The 18730-nt window shown below is 38.5% G+C and overlaps 1 protein-coding gene across 3 annotated transcripts in view; it reads right to left on the bottom strand.

Annotated features, from left to right (window-relative positions):
• LOC126336395 (ankyrin-1-like) overlaps positions 1-18730 on the bottom strand; it is a 55859-nt gene that overhangs the window by 28743 nt on the left and 8386 nt on the right. For all 3 annotated transcript variants that reach the window (XM_050000070.1, XM_050000071.1, XM_050000072.1), the window contains exons 3-4: positions 11140-11187; positions 11036-11063 (exon numbers count right to left, since the gene is read on the bottom strand). In XM_050000070.1, coding sequence (XP_049856027.1) covers positions 11036-11063; positions 11140-11187 — 76 coding nt within the window. The remainder of the gene's footprint in view (positions 1-11035; positions 11064-11139; positions 11188-18730) is intronic.

The raw sequence follows: 18730 nt of genomic DNA, 5'->3' as shown, positions 1-18730 counted from the left end.
TGTTATCTTTGATGCAGAAGTTTCTGTTCTATAGGTTGTAGGTGTTGAATAACTAAGGCAGATATACGTTCTGCGAGTGCTTTGAAGCCAGCAACTAAAGGACAGCTAGGATGATTGGGTTTGTGAATTTTAGGAAGAAGATAAAATTGGGGGTGCATGGTTTGGGTGGGGTGAGAAGTTCTATGGATTGAGATGTAGAACATGTGAGCGGTCTGAGGTTTTAAGGAGGGACTGCAGGTCAGTTTGAATCACAGGGATGGGATATAGATAGATGGCAGACACTGTATGTAGAGTTGTCGGACAGCTGGTGTAGTAAACCTTCACTAACATACTCCTTTCGGCCAAGTACTACAGTGGTAGATCCTGTGTCTGCTGGGAGGATAACGATGGAGTCACCAGCTTTTAGGGAATCTACAGCCTGGAGTTCTGCAGAGGACAGGTTAGGGTCACGTTGTAGGGACCTGAGGAAGGGCTGTGAGGCAATTTTGGACGAGAGGCATTCTAGGAAGGCTTGTAAGGAATGATTTTAAGGTAGTGGTGGTGGATCAAGTTGGGATCATGGACTGAATTTTTGAACATGGGGTTCAATGTCAGGTTTGCTGTTGGAAAGGTTTTGGAGCTGGGTTGCAAATTGATATTTCCAATGGTATTATGTGTGAAGGAAAGGAGCAAAGCAGCATGATCAAATGCAGATTTGGAGCTGAAAGGAGAACCCTAGATAATACAAAAAAACTGATATGTGATTGCAGCTACTTGAACTTGCTTGTCATAGTGCTGAGTTAATGCTGCGATTACTTTGCCATAGCTAAGCTCATCAGGAAATGCAATTGGGAATAGTTTTTGTATTAATGTGAACACTGGGGTTGCTGCAATTGAAAAGAAGCATTGTAGATCACACTACCTTGAACCTGATGGACTGCACAATGAGCTTGGAACTGTGTCAGGTATTCATGCCATTCCTCTTTTGTGTTGTTAAATTGCCAGAACGATTGTATGTTGGGCGGTGGCACTTGTTGGGTGTGTCAGTTGTTGGGTGGCCGATACTGCTTGTGCAGCCAGTGGTTGTTGTACTGCCATTAGCAATTTGTTGGTTCTGAAACTGAAAAGCTTGCATTAGATCCATTACAATGAGAGTCTGTGGCCGAGGCACAGTGGCAGGGGGTGGAAGGGCGGGGTAGCAATGGTTTACATATATACGTTATAGCAAAAAAAAGGGGGGGGGGGAAGTAAAGCCTCTGAAAAGAGAAAGTTGATTAGTTTTGCAGCTCCCTTCCTGGAAAACTTGCAAGAGCAAACAACAAAGTATGAAACATTTGACCAAGAGCATCCCTCCAATCTGAAACACAGGAGATGTAAGCAAATTCATTCTCAATGAAGGATTCTCATCACCATCTATCCCATCCTCATCACCATTGTTTATGTCATATCATTGTTTCTGTAGAGCTGTCCCATAGGTGCAAGGAGAAGACACTGTTTGATGGCTGGTACCCTCTTTCTCTAACACAAACTGCCCACAATTATTAAATGGGTCCTTTACTAACATAAAAAAGAGCTACTTAACTTAAGCTTCCATGTGCTGTGGTACAAGCTCTCTATTCTAGTCCACTTTAGCCTCACTGTTGGTGAAGTACAAAGTCTGCTATGTACACTGTTATGGTTGCTATGTGCTGCCTGTCTCTGAGTTAGCAGCAGTGACTGCGACTCTGACTCAGTGCCTCATGAATGACAAACTCGAAGTCACTTTAACTAACATGGCATAACAGGCTCAAACTAACTAACCCTCTGGTTCATGGCAGTTATCTAAATACTGATGGCCGAGGGGGCACTGGCAATGCATTTCCAGTGAGCCTGTCATTGGCCTCAATCAATCTTCTTTTGACCTCTATGATCCATGGTGTTCTGGCAGCAGCTTGTGCCTGCACAATACTGTCATTAATTCCATCACATCTCTGCTCTGGTTTGACTGTTACTAATTGATACTTGAACATAAAACCATAAACAATACTCATTTTGTAATTTAAGAGTACCTTTCACAAGAAGTGAAGCTAGCTCTTCATTAGCATTGATGTAAGGAATGCATGCACAGTTTAAGAAAATTTTTCAACTAATAATCTTCATTATATAAGAAACTTATAAAAACATTTTTGACAAACTCATTTTATGAGATTCAATACTAAAAGCTAAAAGCCATGTAAAGCTTTATGGTGCAATGTGAGAGAAACAAATTGATACATAATTTGATAATGTCAGTCAGTATACACCAGCAAGTTTATGATTGTAATCTATAAATTTTCTGTTTTTAATAATGAATAACATAACCAGTGGTGAATCAGCCATCAGGGTCTTAGTTTTCAGACAGTTTTTGTGAGCTAGCTTTGTAACTGTATTACACAATAGACATGTAATTCTGAAGAGAAACATTATGGCAACTTTGATTTCTCTTGGTGCTACCAGATCATTAGCTACACTGTCAAGAACACAGCAAGTTGCAGCACATTTCCATGGAACAGATACCCACATATTCTTGAACAGCCACTGCAGCAGCAGAGATCACCAAGAAACAAAGAAGAGTATTTGCTATTAACTGTTACTCCCTGTTGCACTGCAAGCAGATCGTCTGCATGATACAGCATATGGTAGGGGGTGACCTGACCATCTGCCAGGTGAGCATCAGACCCACTTCAGGATTATTATCCACTGCTCCATTGTCTCTCCTCTCAGATGGCTTTGTTCTCCAGTTGACAGCAGATTTTTTCCCTGCATCATGGTTCCAGAGGCACTGCAGTGGAAGTTTCTCCATTTATCGCAACAGAGTCACCGAGGATCTCTCACTTGAAACTGGTGGCACACCTTCATGTAAAATGGCCGGATATCAATTGGGAGGTGGAACACTTTGTCACGGCTTGCCGCAAGTGTTCAGCTCAGCATGTGGCACAACACATTTTTTTTTGCCATAACTATTACACCTTTGGGAAAAGAGTCCACATCGATTTTGCTGGTCCTTTGTTAGGCACTTTCTGGTTGTTGATGACTTGATACTTTTTCTCATTTTCCTTGCATCATCATTGTCAGTCTGTGACAGCAAATGTGGCTGTCAAAGCCCTGTTGAATATATTCTCTATCAAAAGCTTGCCTTGCTCTTTGTTTTTAAACAATGGTCCTCAGTTTGTGGCTCAATCTTTCAAGGACTTTTGCACCCATTATGGCATTCGCCATATCACAATGCCTCCTTTCCATCCACAGTTGCATAGGGAGGTGGAATACCTCGTCTGGATGTTTAAGAAACAGATGCATAAGTATGTGGGAGATTTTTCCTCTGAGAGGGCTCTTACAGTTTTCTTAAGCTCATACAGAACAATGCAGATTGGGGCCAAGAGTCCTGCTAAACTCCCACAGCACCTTCAATTGTGGATGCTGTTTGACTTCTTGCTACCTATCGAGTGTGCCCCATCAGAGTTGATTCCAACAAAATTCCTGCCCGGCACACCCATTGAGGCCTGAGGTTTTGGAAAGCCATCACCCACAGTGAGTTGCTGCCGTGTCTTCACAGTTTGCATTGATGATTGGCTGGTGGCACTCTAGAAGAAACTCATGCATCCCTGGATGGGTACCAGTTCTTCTCCATGGGATGGGAGCCCCAGACCAACTTTCATCCAGCGGTGCCTGTTCATCTGCTACTGCCTGTTCATCCACCACCACGTGATCATCTGCCACTGCCTGTTCATCTGTCATCACACATTCATCTGTTGCCACCTGCTCATCTGCCGTGGTCTGCCCAGCTCCCATTCAAGCAACTCCGCCTCTTCATCTGGCGACCTCCTGCTCATCTTGCACCTCCTGCTCATCTCGCACCTCCTGCTCATCTCGCACCACCTGTCCATCCAGTGCCATTGGTTTCCACCACTGCTTCCTGTGGTTGGTGCCAATCCCTCTCTATGCACTGAACCTGCACCGCCTGCAGCAGCAATTGCAACTGGGTCACCTTCTTCTGTAACTCTCCTCGCTGATTCACCATTGTCACTCCCTGAGTTGGTGCCCTACATTATGGACTCCACTGCCGCGATGGTGTCCCTCCCATTGCCTGTTCTGTTTACCAGGCATCCATGATGGCAGGGATGCCCTTGTTCCAGTCACTTTAGCCCACAAACACCAGTTCCAGCAGATGCAGGTACGGACACCAAGATGTATTGGCAGGTGCAGCATCATGGATCGCAATGCTTGGAGGATTGTAGTACCTCTACACCTATCACAGACATAAGCTGGGCCACTATGGCATGTGTAATGTGCACCAGCATTTCAACAATGGGTAACACAGTAACTGAGACAGCTGCCAGAGTTGGCCCGATCACCAAAAGTGGTCACATGCTGCATGTAGTACAAGTGACACCTGCAAGGAATTGTATGTTTACATGTGCATACTTAGACCTCCGAGTTCTAAGTCGTCAGTTTTATTCCAGTCTCCATGTACTCATGTTCTTGTTGCCCCTCCATGTACCAATGAAACTTAATTACTGAAAACTGTACACTTCCTTGTGTTCTTAGTTAGACCATATGAGTAATAAAGATTGTGTAAATATTGTGTTACTGACTGCCATGTATGTTTTTATTGTAAATAAAATCTTTTATCTGTTTGTATCACAAGTGGAATAATTTCATTTGGGCACTTATAACATGCTCATAACTGGATAATATTTATTAAAATTGTTAAATTGGGTGAGCAAAAAGCATTCTGATAATTCACTACAAGAAAAAAAGACACATCATGAATCACGATGAATCATCTGAATGGGATGGAAATCAATGGCTGTGCTGTGCATGTACAGACAAAAAAACTATTACAATTTCAGAAAAATTGGACAATTTTTTCAAAAGAAAAAGCTTCACAAGTTGACCAAGCCAATAATGTGTTGGTCCACTTCCGGCCATTATGCAAGCAGTTATTCAGCTTGGCATTGACTGACAGAGTTGTTGGACATCCTCATCAGGGATATCATGCCAAATTCTGTACAATTGGTATGCCATATCATTAAAATCCCAAGCTGGTTGGGGCCCCTGCCCACAATGGTCCAAACATTCTCAATTGAGTCTCAGATCTGGTGATGTTGCTGGCCAAGATAACGTTCGGCAAGCATGAAGACAAGTGGTAGAAACTCTCACTATTTGCAGGAGGGTCTGATCTTCCTGAAATTTAAGACCAGGACAGCTTGCCATGAAGGGCAACAAAATGGGGTGTAGAATATCATTGACACACCCCAGTGCTGCAAGGGTGCTGCAGATGACAACCTAAAAGGTCCTACTATGAAAATAAATGACAGCCCTGACCATCAATGATAGTTGTAGGGCTGTGTGGTGGAGGACAAGAAAGTTGGTATCCCATCACTGTCTGGGGCATCTCCAGATATGTCTATGCTGATCATCAGGGCTTAATTCAAAGCAGGACTCATCACTAAAGACTATTCTACTCCAGTAAATGAGATTCCAGGCCTAAGATATGTCCAGGCCTAAAATATGTCTGGAGACATCCCTAATAATGGTGGTATAGCAAAGTGACGTCACCCGCCATACAGTCCGACCACTAAGAGTGATGGTCTGCAGTGCAATTTCTTTTCATGGCAGAACCATTTTGTTTCTCACATGCACCACCCTTACAGCACAGAGGTACTTTGACAATATTCTACACCCCATTTAGTTGCCCTTCATGGCAAGCCATTCTGGGCTTACATTTCATCAAGTTAATGTCAGCCTGCACATGGCAAGAGTTTCTGCTGCTTTTCTATATGCTTGCTAAACCCTGCCTTGGCCAGGAAGATTGCTGGATCTTTTCCCAGCTGATAATGTTTTTGGTAATACAGCCAGGGCCTCAAACAAGCTTGGGGTTTTGACAATCTAACATGGCAATTGGGCGGAATTTGACATAACATCCCTCAGAAATAAAAGGTTCGCGAAATTTTCGCTCTGTAAATTATGCCGATAACGCAAATGTTCCGTGTGAAGAATGTGTAAGAGTTAGTTTAGATGATCCTGGAATGTGCCACCGTTGTTATTTGATAGTTAAAAATGCCAACGAAATCGTAACCAGGTCAAAATCAAAAAGCAAAACAGTCACAGATGCAAACACGCGGGAGTTATTCATCCCTGTGACCAATGTGTCGATTATTGCCGCATGTTAACGGTAAAAAACAGTAAAGTCAACGAACTACAAAAGTTAGTCGCCGCCTTAAGAAGTCAACAGCAAGAGCTGCGAGAGAAAGAAGTCATCCATGGGACATGTGAAGACCATAATCTCAAGCAACCTGCCAACCGCAACGTAAACAACGATCAGAAGAACAGAGTCCACATAGGGAACACGAGTTCAAAACCTAACCTGAACGTAAGTCTTGCACAAAACTACATTTCCCAAGATAAGACCGCAAATATTATAACAAAAAACGTTCACTTTGTTCAAGCAGTAAAGAACAGTCACTGTTGTGTAGTGAAAACTGTCCAGATCGCGGTATGTCAATAAATAGCATCACCCAAGAATGCCCATCTGTTTCAAACAATAAAAAAATACAGAAACATGCATTTCGGGTACCGCTATGATAAACAACACAGAACAAAACAATATCGACCAGCTGAGACGGTCGTCAAATTGCAGAAAAAGTGTCTAGCCTTTTACCAAGCTACAATGTCATGGGTTTCGTGAAACCAAGAGCTTGTTTTTAGGAAGTAACAAAACCAATTGAAAACGCTTGTAAAAACTTTGGACCATCAGACCACGTGGTAATTTTTGGAGGTGCGAACGATGTTGCAAGGGATCAAGCCAACGAAATAAAAATAGCTCTTAAATGTGTACTGCAGCAGACAATCCACACGAATGTGTTAGTTATTAACCAACCACGGAGGCATGACCTACCTTCCTGGTCGTATGTGAATCAATTAGTGATTAAGTTGAACTCGGACATAAAGGATGTTTGCGGAAAATTTGAGCATGCAAATGTAATAGACATCTAAATTATGCTGGTAAACAATACCTAACAAAGAAAATATATAATTTTGTAAAGCATTACACTAGAAAACGTACCAGTACGTTGGATAATTGGCTCATAACAGGCAATGAAAGCTCAAAAAACAAAGCAGAACATGTTAAAGGGGTCCAAATTGACTCACAAGGAAGTATGAAACCCAAAGAAAGAACGAATAACACAAAAATGGGCCAAAACACATTAGATAAATATTTGGGAAGAAACACACACCAAGAGACAGGTAGACGTTTTTTAGAGTAGCTGAGGATGCCACAGGGGAATGTGTTAGAGAACAAACTTATACATACACTTTAAAAGTCGTTCACCAAAATGTACAGTCCCTACCAAACAAACTTGATGAAATAAATGTGCTTCTTAGGAATGAGTGGAAGGAGGTATCAGTTTTATGTTTTTGTGAGCACTGGCTAGAGAAGGACCATTTACAGTATTCAAACATAACCGGTTTCACTATGGCAAACTACTTTTGCAGATCAATATCAAAGCTTGGAGGAAGCTGCATTTATGTAAAAGAAAACGTAGACTATAAGACAATAGACTGTGTAAATCACTTAGGAAGCGAAAAACACTTTGAAGCCTCAGCTATTGAAATAACATCAGGAAAAACTATAATAATGTGTGTTTACAGATCACCCAACAGCAATGTAAATATTTTCTTTAAAAAAATTGACCTTGCACAAGGGAAACTTAAAAATACTTACAAAACTATAGTTCTGTGTGGCGATTTTAATATTGACCTCTTAACACAGAGCCACCAAAGAGAAAAATTCCTTAATATTATTCATGAATACAACCTTTGCACTAAAATAAACTCCCCTACACAAAACTAGTGCTACACTTATTGATCAGATCTTTGTAAACACTGACATGCACACCTCAGAAAACTTTAATACCGGCTACAGTGACCACAACGCACAGCTACTTGCCGTATGCGGAAGTGTTGATTTGTCTAGGAATGGAAGTGTTATCTACAAGAGAAAATTCAGCACGCAAAATATTGAGCACTTCAAGCATATGCTAAGTACCCACTCGTGGAATAAAATCTACAACAGTTACAGCACAGATGAAAAGCTGGATAATTTCATGGACATTTACAAACATTGTTTCGAAATTGCATTTCCAAAAAAAGAAAAAAATTTTAGAGGCCCCAGCAAACCCAAAACTTGGATTACATCAGGGATCAAAGTATCATGTAGAAGAAAAAGAGAACTTTTTGCGCTATCAAAAACAGATAGCGGCCCTGAATTTGTTCACTACTTCAAAAAATATAAGTTAACTCTGAGTCGTGTAATAAGGGAAGCAAAATTAAGGGAAAATGACAAACTTATTATGGACTCATCAAACAAAGCTAAGACAATGTGGAATATGGTACAGACACTTCCTGGAAAGGTGGAAACACACAAAAACATTGTATTGTCACAGGCGGGCAGCAAGATCACTGATCCAAAATTAATCGCTAACCACTTCAATTCTTACTACACCAATTTTGCTCGTGAGTTAGCGAAGGATCAAATGGGAAAAACATCAAACAAAATATTACTGGAAACTTCTGGAAAAAGTGTAACAAATACATCCATGTTCCTCCGACCAATAAGTAGGGAAGAACTGTTAAACAGCATAAAGTCATTAAAAAATAAATATTCAGCCGGAGTCGACGATGTGCCAGACTATATTATAAAAGTATCAGCTGAACAGATACTCACACCACTGCTAGATATATGCAATTCTTCACTATCACATGGTAGTTTCCCAAAACACTTAAAAACTGCAAAAGTTGTGCCCCTTTACAAAAAGGGCGATCGGCAGCAGATGGTCAACTATAGGCCTGTGTCACTCCTATCAGGTTTTTCAAAAGTCATTGAAAAACTAGTTCTGCTACAACTGATTTCTTTAACAAAAAAAATATGATTTCAGGATGTCAGCATGGCTTCAGGTCTCAGTGCAGTACTGAAACAGCCACTTTTAGCCTCATAAACCGTATTTGAAATTCAGTGGATAATCACAAATATGTTTCGGGGATTTTCCTGGATTTAACAAAAGCATTTGATCTAATAGACCATGAAATTCTCCTAACAAAGTTAGAGTGGTATGGTGTAAGAGGCCTGCCACACGAGTGGCTGAAATCCTACCTAGAAAATCGCTCTCAGATAACATAGGTAAAACACATGGGAAATAATGAACTCCAAGCGTATCAGTCGAAACCTTCCACATTAACTCACGGTGTACCACAAGGCTCAATTTTAGGTCCCTTTCTCTTCCTAATTTTCGTAAATGACTTTCCCCTACACATTCAACACTCCGAACCAGTGCTGTTTGCAGATGACACAAGCATATTAATTGAAGGTGAAAATGAAATGGCTCTAAGTTTAAATGCTAAAGTCACAAATGAAAATGTCACAGAGTGGTTTATGAGGAATAAATTACTGATAAACCCTCAAAAAACAGTCGTCTTACACTTCCATACACAACAAAATAAAAACCCATTAAAACCAAACATGTCAATGGAAAAACAAAGAATTAACAGTGTCACTGAAACAAAATTTCTTGGCATCTACTTACAAGACAATCTTAAATGGAATTCCCACATCACTTCATTAAATTCTAAACTATCCAAAATGACTTATGCGATGAGGATTATATGGAATAACACAAGTCCTGAAACAGTTAGAGTGGTGTATTACGCTTGCATACACTCCCTATTGAGATATGGGATCATATTCTGGGGAAATTCTCCTCATAGCATAACCACATTCCGGAAACACAAAAAGATTGTGAGGATAATGAAAAATGCTAACAGCCGAAAATCATGCAAACCATTCTTTAAAGAACTGGAGATTCAACCCCAACCATGTATCTATATACTAGAAGTTTTGATGTTCCTAAAAAAAAAGCATGCTAAAAATGGGAATGTATTTATTCAAAATAAATCTGTACATGAACACCATACACGGGCAAATAGTGACATACACAGACATCATTGTTATACCACACTGTGCAAGAAAGGTGCATATCACTCAGGTTCATATTTGTTTAATAAGCTGCCAAGTAACCTGAAGGCCATAAACAAAAACCATAGCTTTAAAAAATCTGTCACATCATATCTCTTGGAAAACTGTTTTTACTCAGTAACACAGTACCTTGAAAAATAAGTTAATTTTGGTTGAAACAATATAAAAATGTAATGTAACAATATAGAAATATAAAAATGTAACTATTTATAAATGTAATGTATACAATCAATGTAACAGTATATTAATGTAATGTCATTTTGTCCAACATCTAAGGTATGCTATATGTACCACAAAGATTCACAACGTAAATAAATAAATAAATAAAATCACTAGGACATCCAACTACTCTGTCGGTCACCACCAAGAGTAATAACTGCTTGTGTAAGGGCCAGAGGAGAATCAATGCATTAATAACTTGTTCAATCTGTGACACTCTTTCTCTTGCTTATCATCCATTTTTTTAAAATTGTATTATTTGTTTGTCTGCACATGTACATCACAGCTAGTGATTTCTGTCTCATTCACTCATTCAGATAACTCCTTCTTGATGCCTTGTTTTTTCCTCTCTCGTAGAGTGTATAAATGATATAAATAAGTCATACAAAAAGTACTGTTGAAATTTATATGATCCTAATAAATTAGCAAATGTCTCAAAACAAGAATAATGTTACACCACTTGGGCTTAACGAGCATTTTACTTCTCATAACTCACTATCAATATGGACTTGGCTGTCGGCATTAGTTAGTAAATACACAGAAAGGAGTTCAGTTGATATTTAATTCTTTATATTTAAAAAGTATTTGTGTTATGCAGATGACTGATAGTGAAGGAAACAGTTTCCAGTCTTGTGATTGAAATTTAACATTCCAGTGTCTCATAAATTCATTAGTTTCAACTAGGTGTAACTTATTGTTCAATTGGTTGCAGGTAAAAGACTGAATTAAAAAGCTGAGAGCATAATTATAAATTGCAAAAAAGTATATTAATGACAGTTAGCTTACCATTTATAAACTTGTTTATGCTGAATTGCTGAAAAGAGAAATTTCATTAAGTCTCTTTTTACCTCAGTAATCATCATATAAGTCACGCACAATTAAGTACTTACTGATTTTAGTTTTTCTCGGACATTGTTTTGGTTGATGAAAGATAAATCCTGAAACAGACAAAACTTTGATTTAATTTGAATACATATGTTGTAAAAAATTCCCTGTTTTATTTGAGACAAAACAGCCTTTTTGTTGCTAGTGCTAAAAAACTATGCCAAAGAATACCCAAAGCAAGTATGTAACTCCTTATCATAGTTAGGATTAGTGCAAACTTCATAGGTTCTTCATAGTTCCTCTACCTAGTGAGACACAGAGCCATTGTTTTGAAATATTTATGGCTAACCCTTCCCCGTTTGTGAGCTAGATATCTAGCTTCAACTGCCATAGACTGTGGTCATGTGTGTCTGAGTTGTGTGTGTGTGTGTGTGTGTGTGTGTGTGTGTGTGTGTGTGTGTGTGTGTGTGTGTGTGTGTGTGTGTGTGTGTGTGTGCATGTGTGTGTGCATGTGTGTGTGTGTTTGTTTGTTTTCACAAAGACCTAGTTGACCGAAAGCTTTGACAGTCATTTTATCATGCCTATCTGTGACTTAGCACCTCCACTATATGGTGAATAGCAACTGTCTTTTTCATAATACTGTTACATTCCATCCTGAATTTTCCATTGTTTGATAGTCAAATATTAAAAAGGTACTGAACAAAATCTTTTACAAAAGACTTCATAGGAAAGAAGAATATCTTCTGCTGTAGTCAGTAGGCTCCTACAAAAACAAAAGTGCTGAAACAGATATTTTTGATTTTTTAAAAGAAGCTCTAATCATAATAGATGAAAAAGATCACACAATGGAATATGTCTAGAAGAATGTGCATGACAGTGATAAAAAAGTTCATAATGCTCTACCTCTAGAAATTAAATTTAAATTTGATGAAAAGTCTGTGTTTCAGGGCACTCAGTCAATTTCTTATGACAAGGTCATTTTACAACTTGGAAGAGTTTCTAAATCATGGTAAAAATGCTCCGAGAACAATAAAATTTATATATGATGTAATATAATACAAGCCTGAACAATAATGTAGATACAGTTTTACAGTCTCCAAGAATTTCTATATCAAAACCCTTCTAGAGGAATAAAATCTATGTGTGATGGAACATTTAATGGTTGTATAAACCTATAATATGTAATATAACATACCTATTTCTTTTTAGTAGTGTCATCTTTACATCTGACTTTCTATAACTACCTTTTATAGTGTAATACATCAGCTTACCACTTACATGTAATGTTAATGGAATCTTATTTAACCAAAAGTGTCCCAACTGCAGTCTCACAGACTTCTAGCATTTATTGTTACTCTGTTGCTAATTAATAGGCATGGGGTATTTCATTTCATTTCAGTTATTATCATCATTTTCATCATTTACATGATATAGGAATTGTCATAATACTGTCCAGAATATGCACAGCAGAATATTACAAATTTCTATCAGACACACAAAATTAACATTATGTTGAAAATTAAAACATTGAATTAAAACACATAAAATTAACATTACATAATATGTTGAAAATTGAAACATTGAATTGATGCGCTGTTCTTTCCATGCTCTTTTAACATGTACCATATGTGATCGATTTATATATATTTAGTACATTTTGGAAAACACATATTACACATAATTTTAGAGTTAAAAAAGAGTATAAATGAGACATAGAACTGACAATGAGAACAACATGATATTGACAATATAATTATCAGTTAGTGATTTAAGGATTCAAAATATTAATGTATGCTATGAAAACATTTATTTGTCATAAACTTTTTAAATTCTGACTTAAATTTTCCTTCAACTTCTGTTCCCCTGATGCAGAGTGGCAGAGCATTATAAAGCTTTATTCCATAGTGGCTCACATGTTTTTGAGTTTTTGTTTTTCTTGTTCTTTCTACATGCATATATGTGTATTGTAGTCATGAAGATCTGAATTTACACGTAAACTACTCAAGTGTGTTATTGTATGTAGTATGCTGTTTAATATGTATAAAGATGATACTGTAAGTATGTTTAGCTGCATGAACAAGGGCTTGCAGTGTGTTTGTGGGGAGTTGTGTGTAATAATTCTAATGGCCCTTTTCTGTAATTTAAAAACCTCTCTCAAGTGACATTTAGTTGCACCCCAGAATGTTATTCCATAGGATATAATAGAATTGAAATAAGCCATGTACACTACTCTTGTACACTATGCACTGCAAACTCTAGAAATTATTCTCAGTGCAAAACATACTGAATTGAGTTTTTTGGATATGTGTGTGACATGGTCTTTCCAGCTCAAGTACTGATCAATGTACATGCCCAAAAATTTTGTAGACCAGACTTTCTCTATTTCATGGTCACTCAATGATAAATGGTGATCATCCTTCTCATTTACTTTGCCATACTGTATGTAATTTGTTTCATTTAAATTGAGTGTTAACTTATTAGCGTAAAACCACTGTTGCACACTCTTCAGAACCTTTTCAGCTGCCATGATTAAGGATTTGCTGTCATCACTTATAATTATGCTTGTATCATCTGCAAATAACATAATTTTTGATGATCTGTTGGGCCTTTCAGTGTCACTTATATAGATTAGGAATAATAAGGAGCCAAGAACACTACCCTGAGGGACACCTACTGCCACTTTCTTAGCATCAGAAACCCACTTTATTTTTTGCTTATTCTGAGATGAGGTGAGTTCCACAACCTGAGTTCTATCTTGGAGATGGGATTTAAACCATTTCCTCCAAATTCCTCTGATGCCTATTGCCCCCAGTATGTCAAGGAGAATTTGATGATCTACTGTATCAAAGGCCTTGGAAAGATCTAGGTTGATTCCTACCACACATTTCTTATTGTCTAAATTTCTAATAATTTCTTCCATATAGGCCTGTGTGTCTAGTGGTTCTGTCTTAAAGCTCCCATAGTTTCTTTTGTTGGTAGCCTCTTGAGCGTGATGTGACTGCAACTATTACTGCTATTTTCATGTTAGCGGTCTCTGAAACTGCATCTGGTACTTTGTGTTACAGATTCAGTAGTCAGGTCTTCATCTACTGTTCATTTTACTGACCGTGACCTTGAGGATACTGTTTTAAAGTAGTTTGAGGACAGCTAATGAAGTGATATTCTATTAGATGGTCACAACAAAAGTTAAAGTGCACACAATTCAGAATTGGAACATTATGAAAGTGAAGGCAAATTTGTTTTGCCACCTGTGAATTCCTTGAATGAAACAAGTCGTCAAAGCAATGAAGACAGGACTGTAGAAATTGAAACTTTAGCTAAAGATTCTGCTAGAAATATATTTGGTCAAAACAAATATTGCTTGTCATCAAAGTCTTCTCTTAAGCAATTTCATGTTCAGCAACATATATCATTCATTTGGCAACAGCGTGACCATCTGCCCAAGTAGGTAATAATCTAGATTCTCTTACTATTTGGATTTAGTTTATGACTGACAATGCTTGAACATCATTCTGAAATGTACTAACGCAAAAATAAAGAAAGTAATCCCTGAGAATGGTTCAGATGTTCAGCATGAAGCTGATGTATATGAACTAAAAGCATTTTGTGTGCTTTCATTTGCTGTTTTGGGTGTAGCAGAACCAAGAGCATAAATTGCTGCAGACCAAGTGACCCAGATAAGAAGAGGGATACACATTATGTTTTCCATTATTGCAAGAAGCCAATATGCCTTGAACACTTGACAAAAATTTGCTGTAAAAAAAGAGAAAAAACGAACAGCACATCATTTCAATGTTTTAATTTTCAACATATTATGTAATGTTAATTTTATGTGTTTTAATTCAATGTTTTAATTTTCAACATAATGTTAATTTTGTGTGTCTGATAGAAATTTGTAATATTCTGCTGTGCATATTCTGGACAGTATTATGACAATTCCTATATCATGTAAATGATGAAAAGGATGATAATAAATGAAATGAAATGAAATACCCCATGCCTATTAATTAGCAACAGAGTAACAATAAATGCTAGAAAAAAGGAAGGAAACTAGTACTAGTGTAATTTTTATTTTTTGAATATTTTCTGTGGGTTTACTATGTTTTTACTAATACCGGTATAATAAACAATAAAAATATATGCAAAAAATAAAATTTAGATTTCACGACATTACCATGTGCAGTTTTATCTTTAAATACATCTTGTTCATTAAAATAAACTTTAAAATTTATATGAATATATTTTTTGTGTGGTATTAAAAGCTGAATTCTTTTGCTGAAATTACTGAATATAATTTTTATGGCTATTAAAGTGTGGCATTCTGTCAGATTATACCTAGGACAAAGTGTGACAAAAAATGACCTGGCAAACTAAGTGTTAATTGCCATCTCTTTTGTGACATTTCTACTTATCTAATTGTTTAAAAGCACCATGTGTTCTCTACTAATGTAAAAACAATTATGCACTGTATATCTGTTCGCAAACTAATGTAAAAAATTGTACACTCTATATCCTTTGAGATTTTCATAGATGGACCAATGGAGTGAGAAAGAAAATAAATAAATTATGATGCCTGCCAAAAAAAAGAAAAAAAAGTAGAGCAGATAGCTGGTGTCAGATTCCAATAGGGGAATAGAATAAGGCCCTACAATTCCGAAGGACAAAGTCTATTATGTGGTGTGTCATACGTATTTGTTATTCGATCAACAGTGTTCTTACTTTTTATAAATTATGTAGGATCAGTTAGATCATTAAGCTGTAAATGACACCACAGTACTGATCAATTGATCAAAGCAAGGTCTGCCAAATATTTTCAGAATTAAATAGAAATATTCACTTTGTACACTGAAGAGTTGTAATATTCACACACCTGATGATAAATATACAAACCCTTTCACAAAATAAAGAATTATCACCCATTAGCACATACTGAAAAATATCCTTGGAAATGTTTGTTACAAAATTCTATGGAATATTGATTAAAAATATGCAAGATGCAAAAAACACACTCAGCATCATCTTCTTGATAGCAATGTCCTTGGTCATGGGATGCATTTGTATCTCATGCAACCTAGCTGACCTTGTCCATCTATGAAACCCAGAACTAACCATATACTGGTGTCCAGATTGATACCATATTCCTTGACTTCTGGACCAGTTCCACCCTGTTGCCTATTGGACCAAATATGAGCATATAGACTAGCACACCAGTTTGTGTTTGGATGGAATAGGTCCTAGCAAACAGAACAAAGCATATCTTCTTCTAATAATTTCCGGGTATGCAGCCGGATCCCGTCGACATTCTGCCACGATATTTCGGCCCAGAGACGTCCGGCCATCATCAGGTGAGTACACAACTACTGAAGAGCCCAGGTGCAGTCGCGGTATTTATACCGATTCTCGCGCACGTGTTGACATGCGCGGCATAGCCGAGTTGTACGTGCTGCCCTCGGTGGTGAAAGTAAAAGATCATCTAGTCATTGAGTATCGAATGACGCTGTCTATTCCGCTGTGAATGTATAATTTTAATAACAGGATTCCAAGTTTTATCCAGTTGAAAGCCGTTGTCACGATTTATAAGATTATCGGCAAGACGTATTTCCACTGATTCCTTGATTACGGAATCCCAAAATCCGGAAACCGGAGCTAAAATTTTTGTTCCATTGTATTCCATTGAATGTCCCAATGAAATACAGTGCTCTGCTACTGCCGATTTTGACGGTTGCCGCAGACGGGTGTATCTTTCATGTTCTGTACATCGTTCATGGACAGTTCTTGTCGTCTGGCCAATATATGCAGACCCACATTCACAGGGAATTTTGTAGACGCCTGCTTTCTTCAGTTGTAAATCGTCTTTAACGGATCCAACCAGGGCCCGGTTCTTTGCTGGTGGACGGAAGATAACCTTGATTTTATTCTTCTTCAGTAGTCGGCCTATTTTCGACGACACATTCCCGGCGTATGGAAGAAACGCAGTTGATTTAAAGTCGTCATCAGCGTCCTCAGTGCGCTGCTTCTTGTTATGACAGTTGCGCATGGCCTTTCTTATTTGGCGTGAAGTGTAGCCATTCTCTTTAAAAACCTTCTCCAAGTGTTCTAATTCTGCGTGGAGGTTTTCATCGTCCGATATTACATGCGCTCGATGTATTAAGGTACTGAGAACACCGGCTGTTTGTGCTGGGTGGTGGCAGCTTGACGCCTGGAGATACAGATCTGTGTGAGTCGGTTTCCTGTACACAGAATGTCCTAATGACCCATCATTTTTACGGCATACTAGCACGTCTAGAAATGGTAAAGTGCCATCTTTTTCAATCTCCATCGTGAATTTGATGTTCTCATGTAAAGAGTTTAAATGATGAAGGAATTTCTCCAGTTCCTGTCTGCCATGAGGCCATACAACAAAAGTATCATCTACGTACCGCCAGAAGACCGTAGGCTTTAAGACAGCAGACTCAAGTGCTTTCTCCTCAAAGTCCTCCATAAACAGATTAGCTACCACAGGGGACAAAGGGCTCCCCATGGCGACGCCGTCTGTTTGTTCAAAGAATTCGTCATTGAATAGAAAGTACGTTGAGGAGAGAGAGTTAGACACTGTTGCCAGGAATTTATATTATTTACATCTGAAGATTGCAGCAAGATGTTCTTCCCTTAGCTGGGACTGGATTGACGGTGTATCCTGGGCCAAGGCAGACTGGGCTCACAGGAACAGTACGAACAGGCAAAGTGCGAAGTTTAGCCAACTCGTAACAAGAAAGCCGCAAGAAGCTATCTCTGGACGATCCGTGGTGAACCTTACGGAGAAATCATTTGACGATGCGACGATGTCAGTGCTTGCGAAAGGTTTAAACTTCGCCCCTACTCCTGTTTCACTCCCTTTAACGGATTTCATCAGTTCCATTGAGGAAGCCATTAGACGTCTCCCTGCGGATAATGCAGACGAAATTCGACGTGAATCTTGCCGAACGTTGCTGAAATGTGCGCCACAACGGAGTAACATCTCGCCAGCTGAAAGAGCTGCTCTCCGCAGCCTCAGAGAAGATACTAGCACAGTCGTACTACCTGCGGATAAGGGTAACGCCACAGTTCTTCTGACAAGGGAAGCCTACAACGAGAAGATATATTGTCAGCTAAATGATTCCACGTACCGCAGAATTGAAAAGGACCCAACAAGCCGAATTTCAAGGAAAACTGCTACCCTTTTGAAGAACTGTTCTCTACCTGAACAAATTATCAAGAGATTGAGACCACACAATGCAGTACCACCAAGACTCTACGGTCTTCCCAAGATACACAAGGATGGTGCCCCACTACGATTAATAGTGAGTAATATTGGTGCTGCCACCTATTCTACAGCAAAATATCTGGCCTCACTACTAAAGCCGTATGTGGGTAAGTGTTGCCACCATATACGTAATTCCGAGGATTTTGTCAGTCGCTTGAAGAAAGTTAAGCTTAGCAGCTCGGATTTATTAGTCAGCTTTGATGTGGTCTCACTGTTTACCAAAGTGCCTTTAATGGAATCGTTACATCTTATTGGTAACTTATTCAGTGCAGAAATGACGGCCTTGTTTGAACATATACTCTCCTCAACGTACTTTCTATTCAATGACGAATTCTTTGAACAAACAGACGGCGTCGCCATGGGGAGCCCTTTGT

This window comes from Schistocerca gregaria, chromosome 2 (assembly GCF_023897955.1).
Source record: "Schistocerca gregaria isolate iqSchGreg1 chromosome 2, iqSchGreg1.2, whole genome shotgun sequence".
Classification (NCBI taxonomy): domain Eukaryota; kingdom Metazoa; phylum Arthropoda; class Insecta; order Orthoptera; family Acrididae; genus Schistocerca; species Schistocerca gregaria.
Note: the sequence above shows the minus strand (reverse complement) of the source record. Positions and strands in the feature narration are given on the sequence as shown.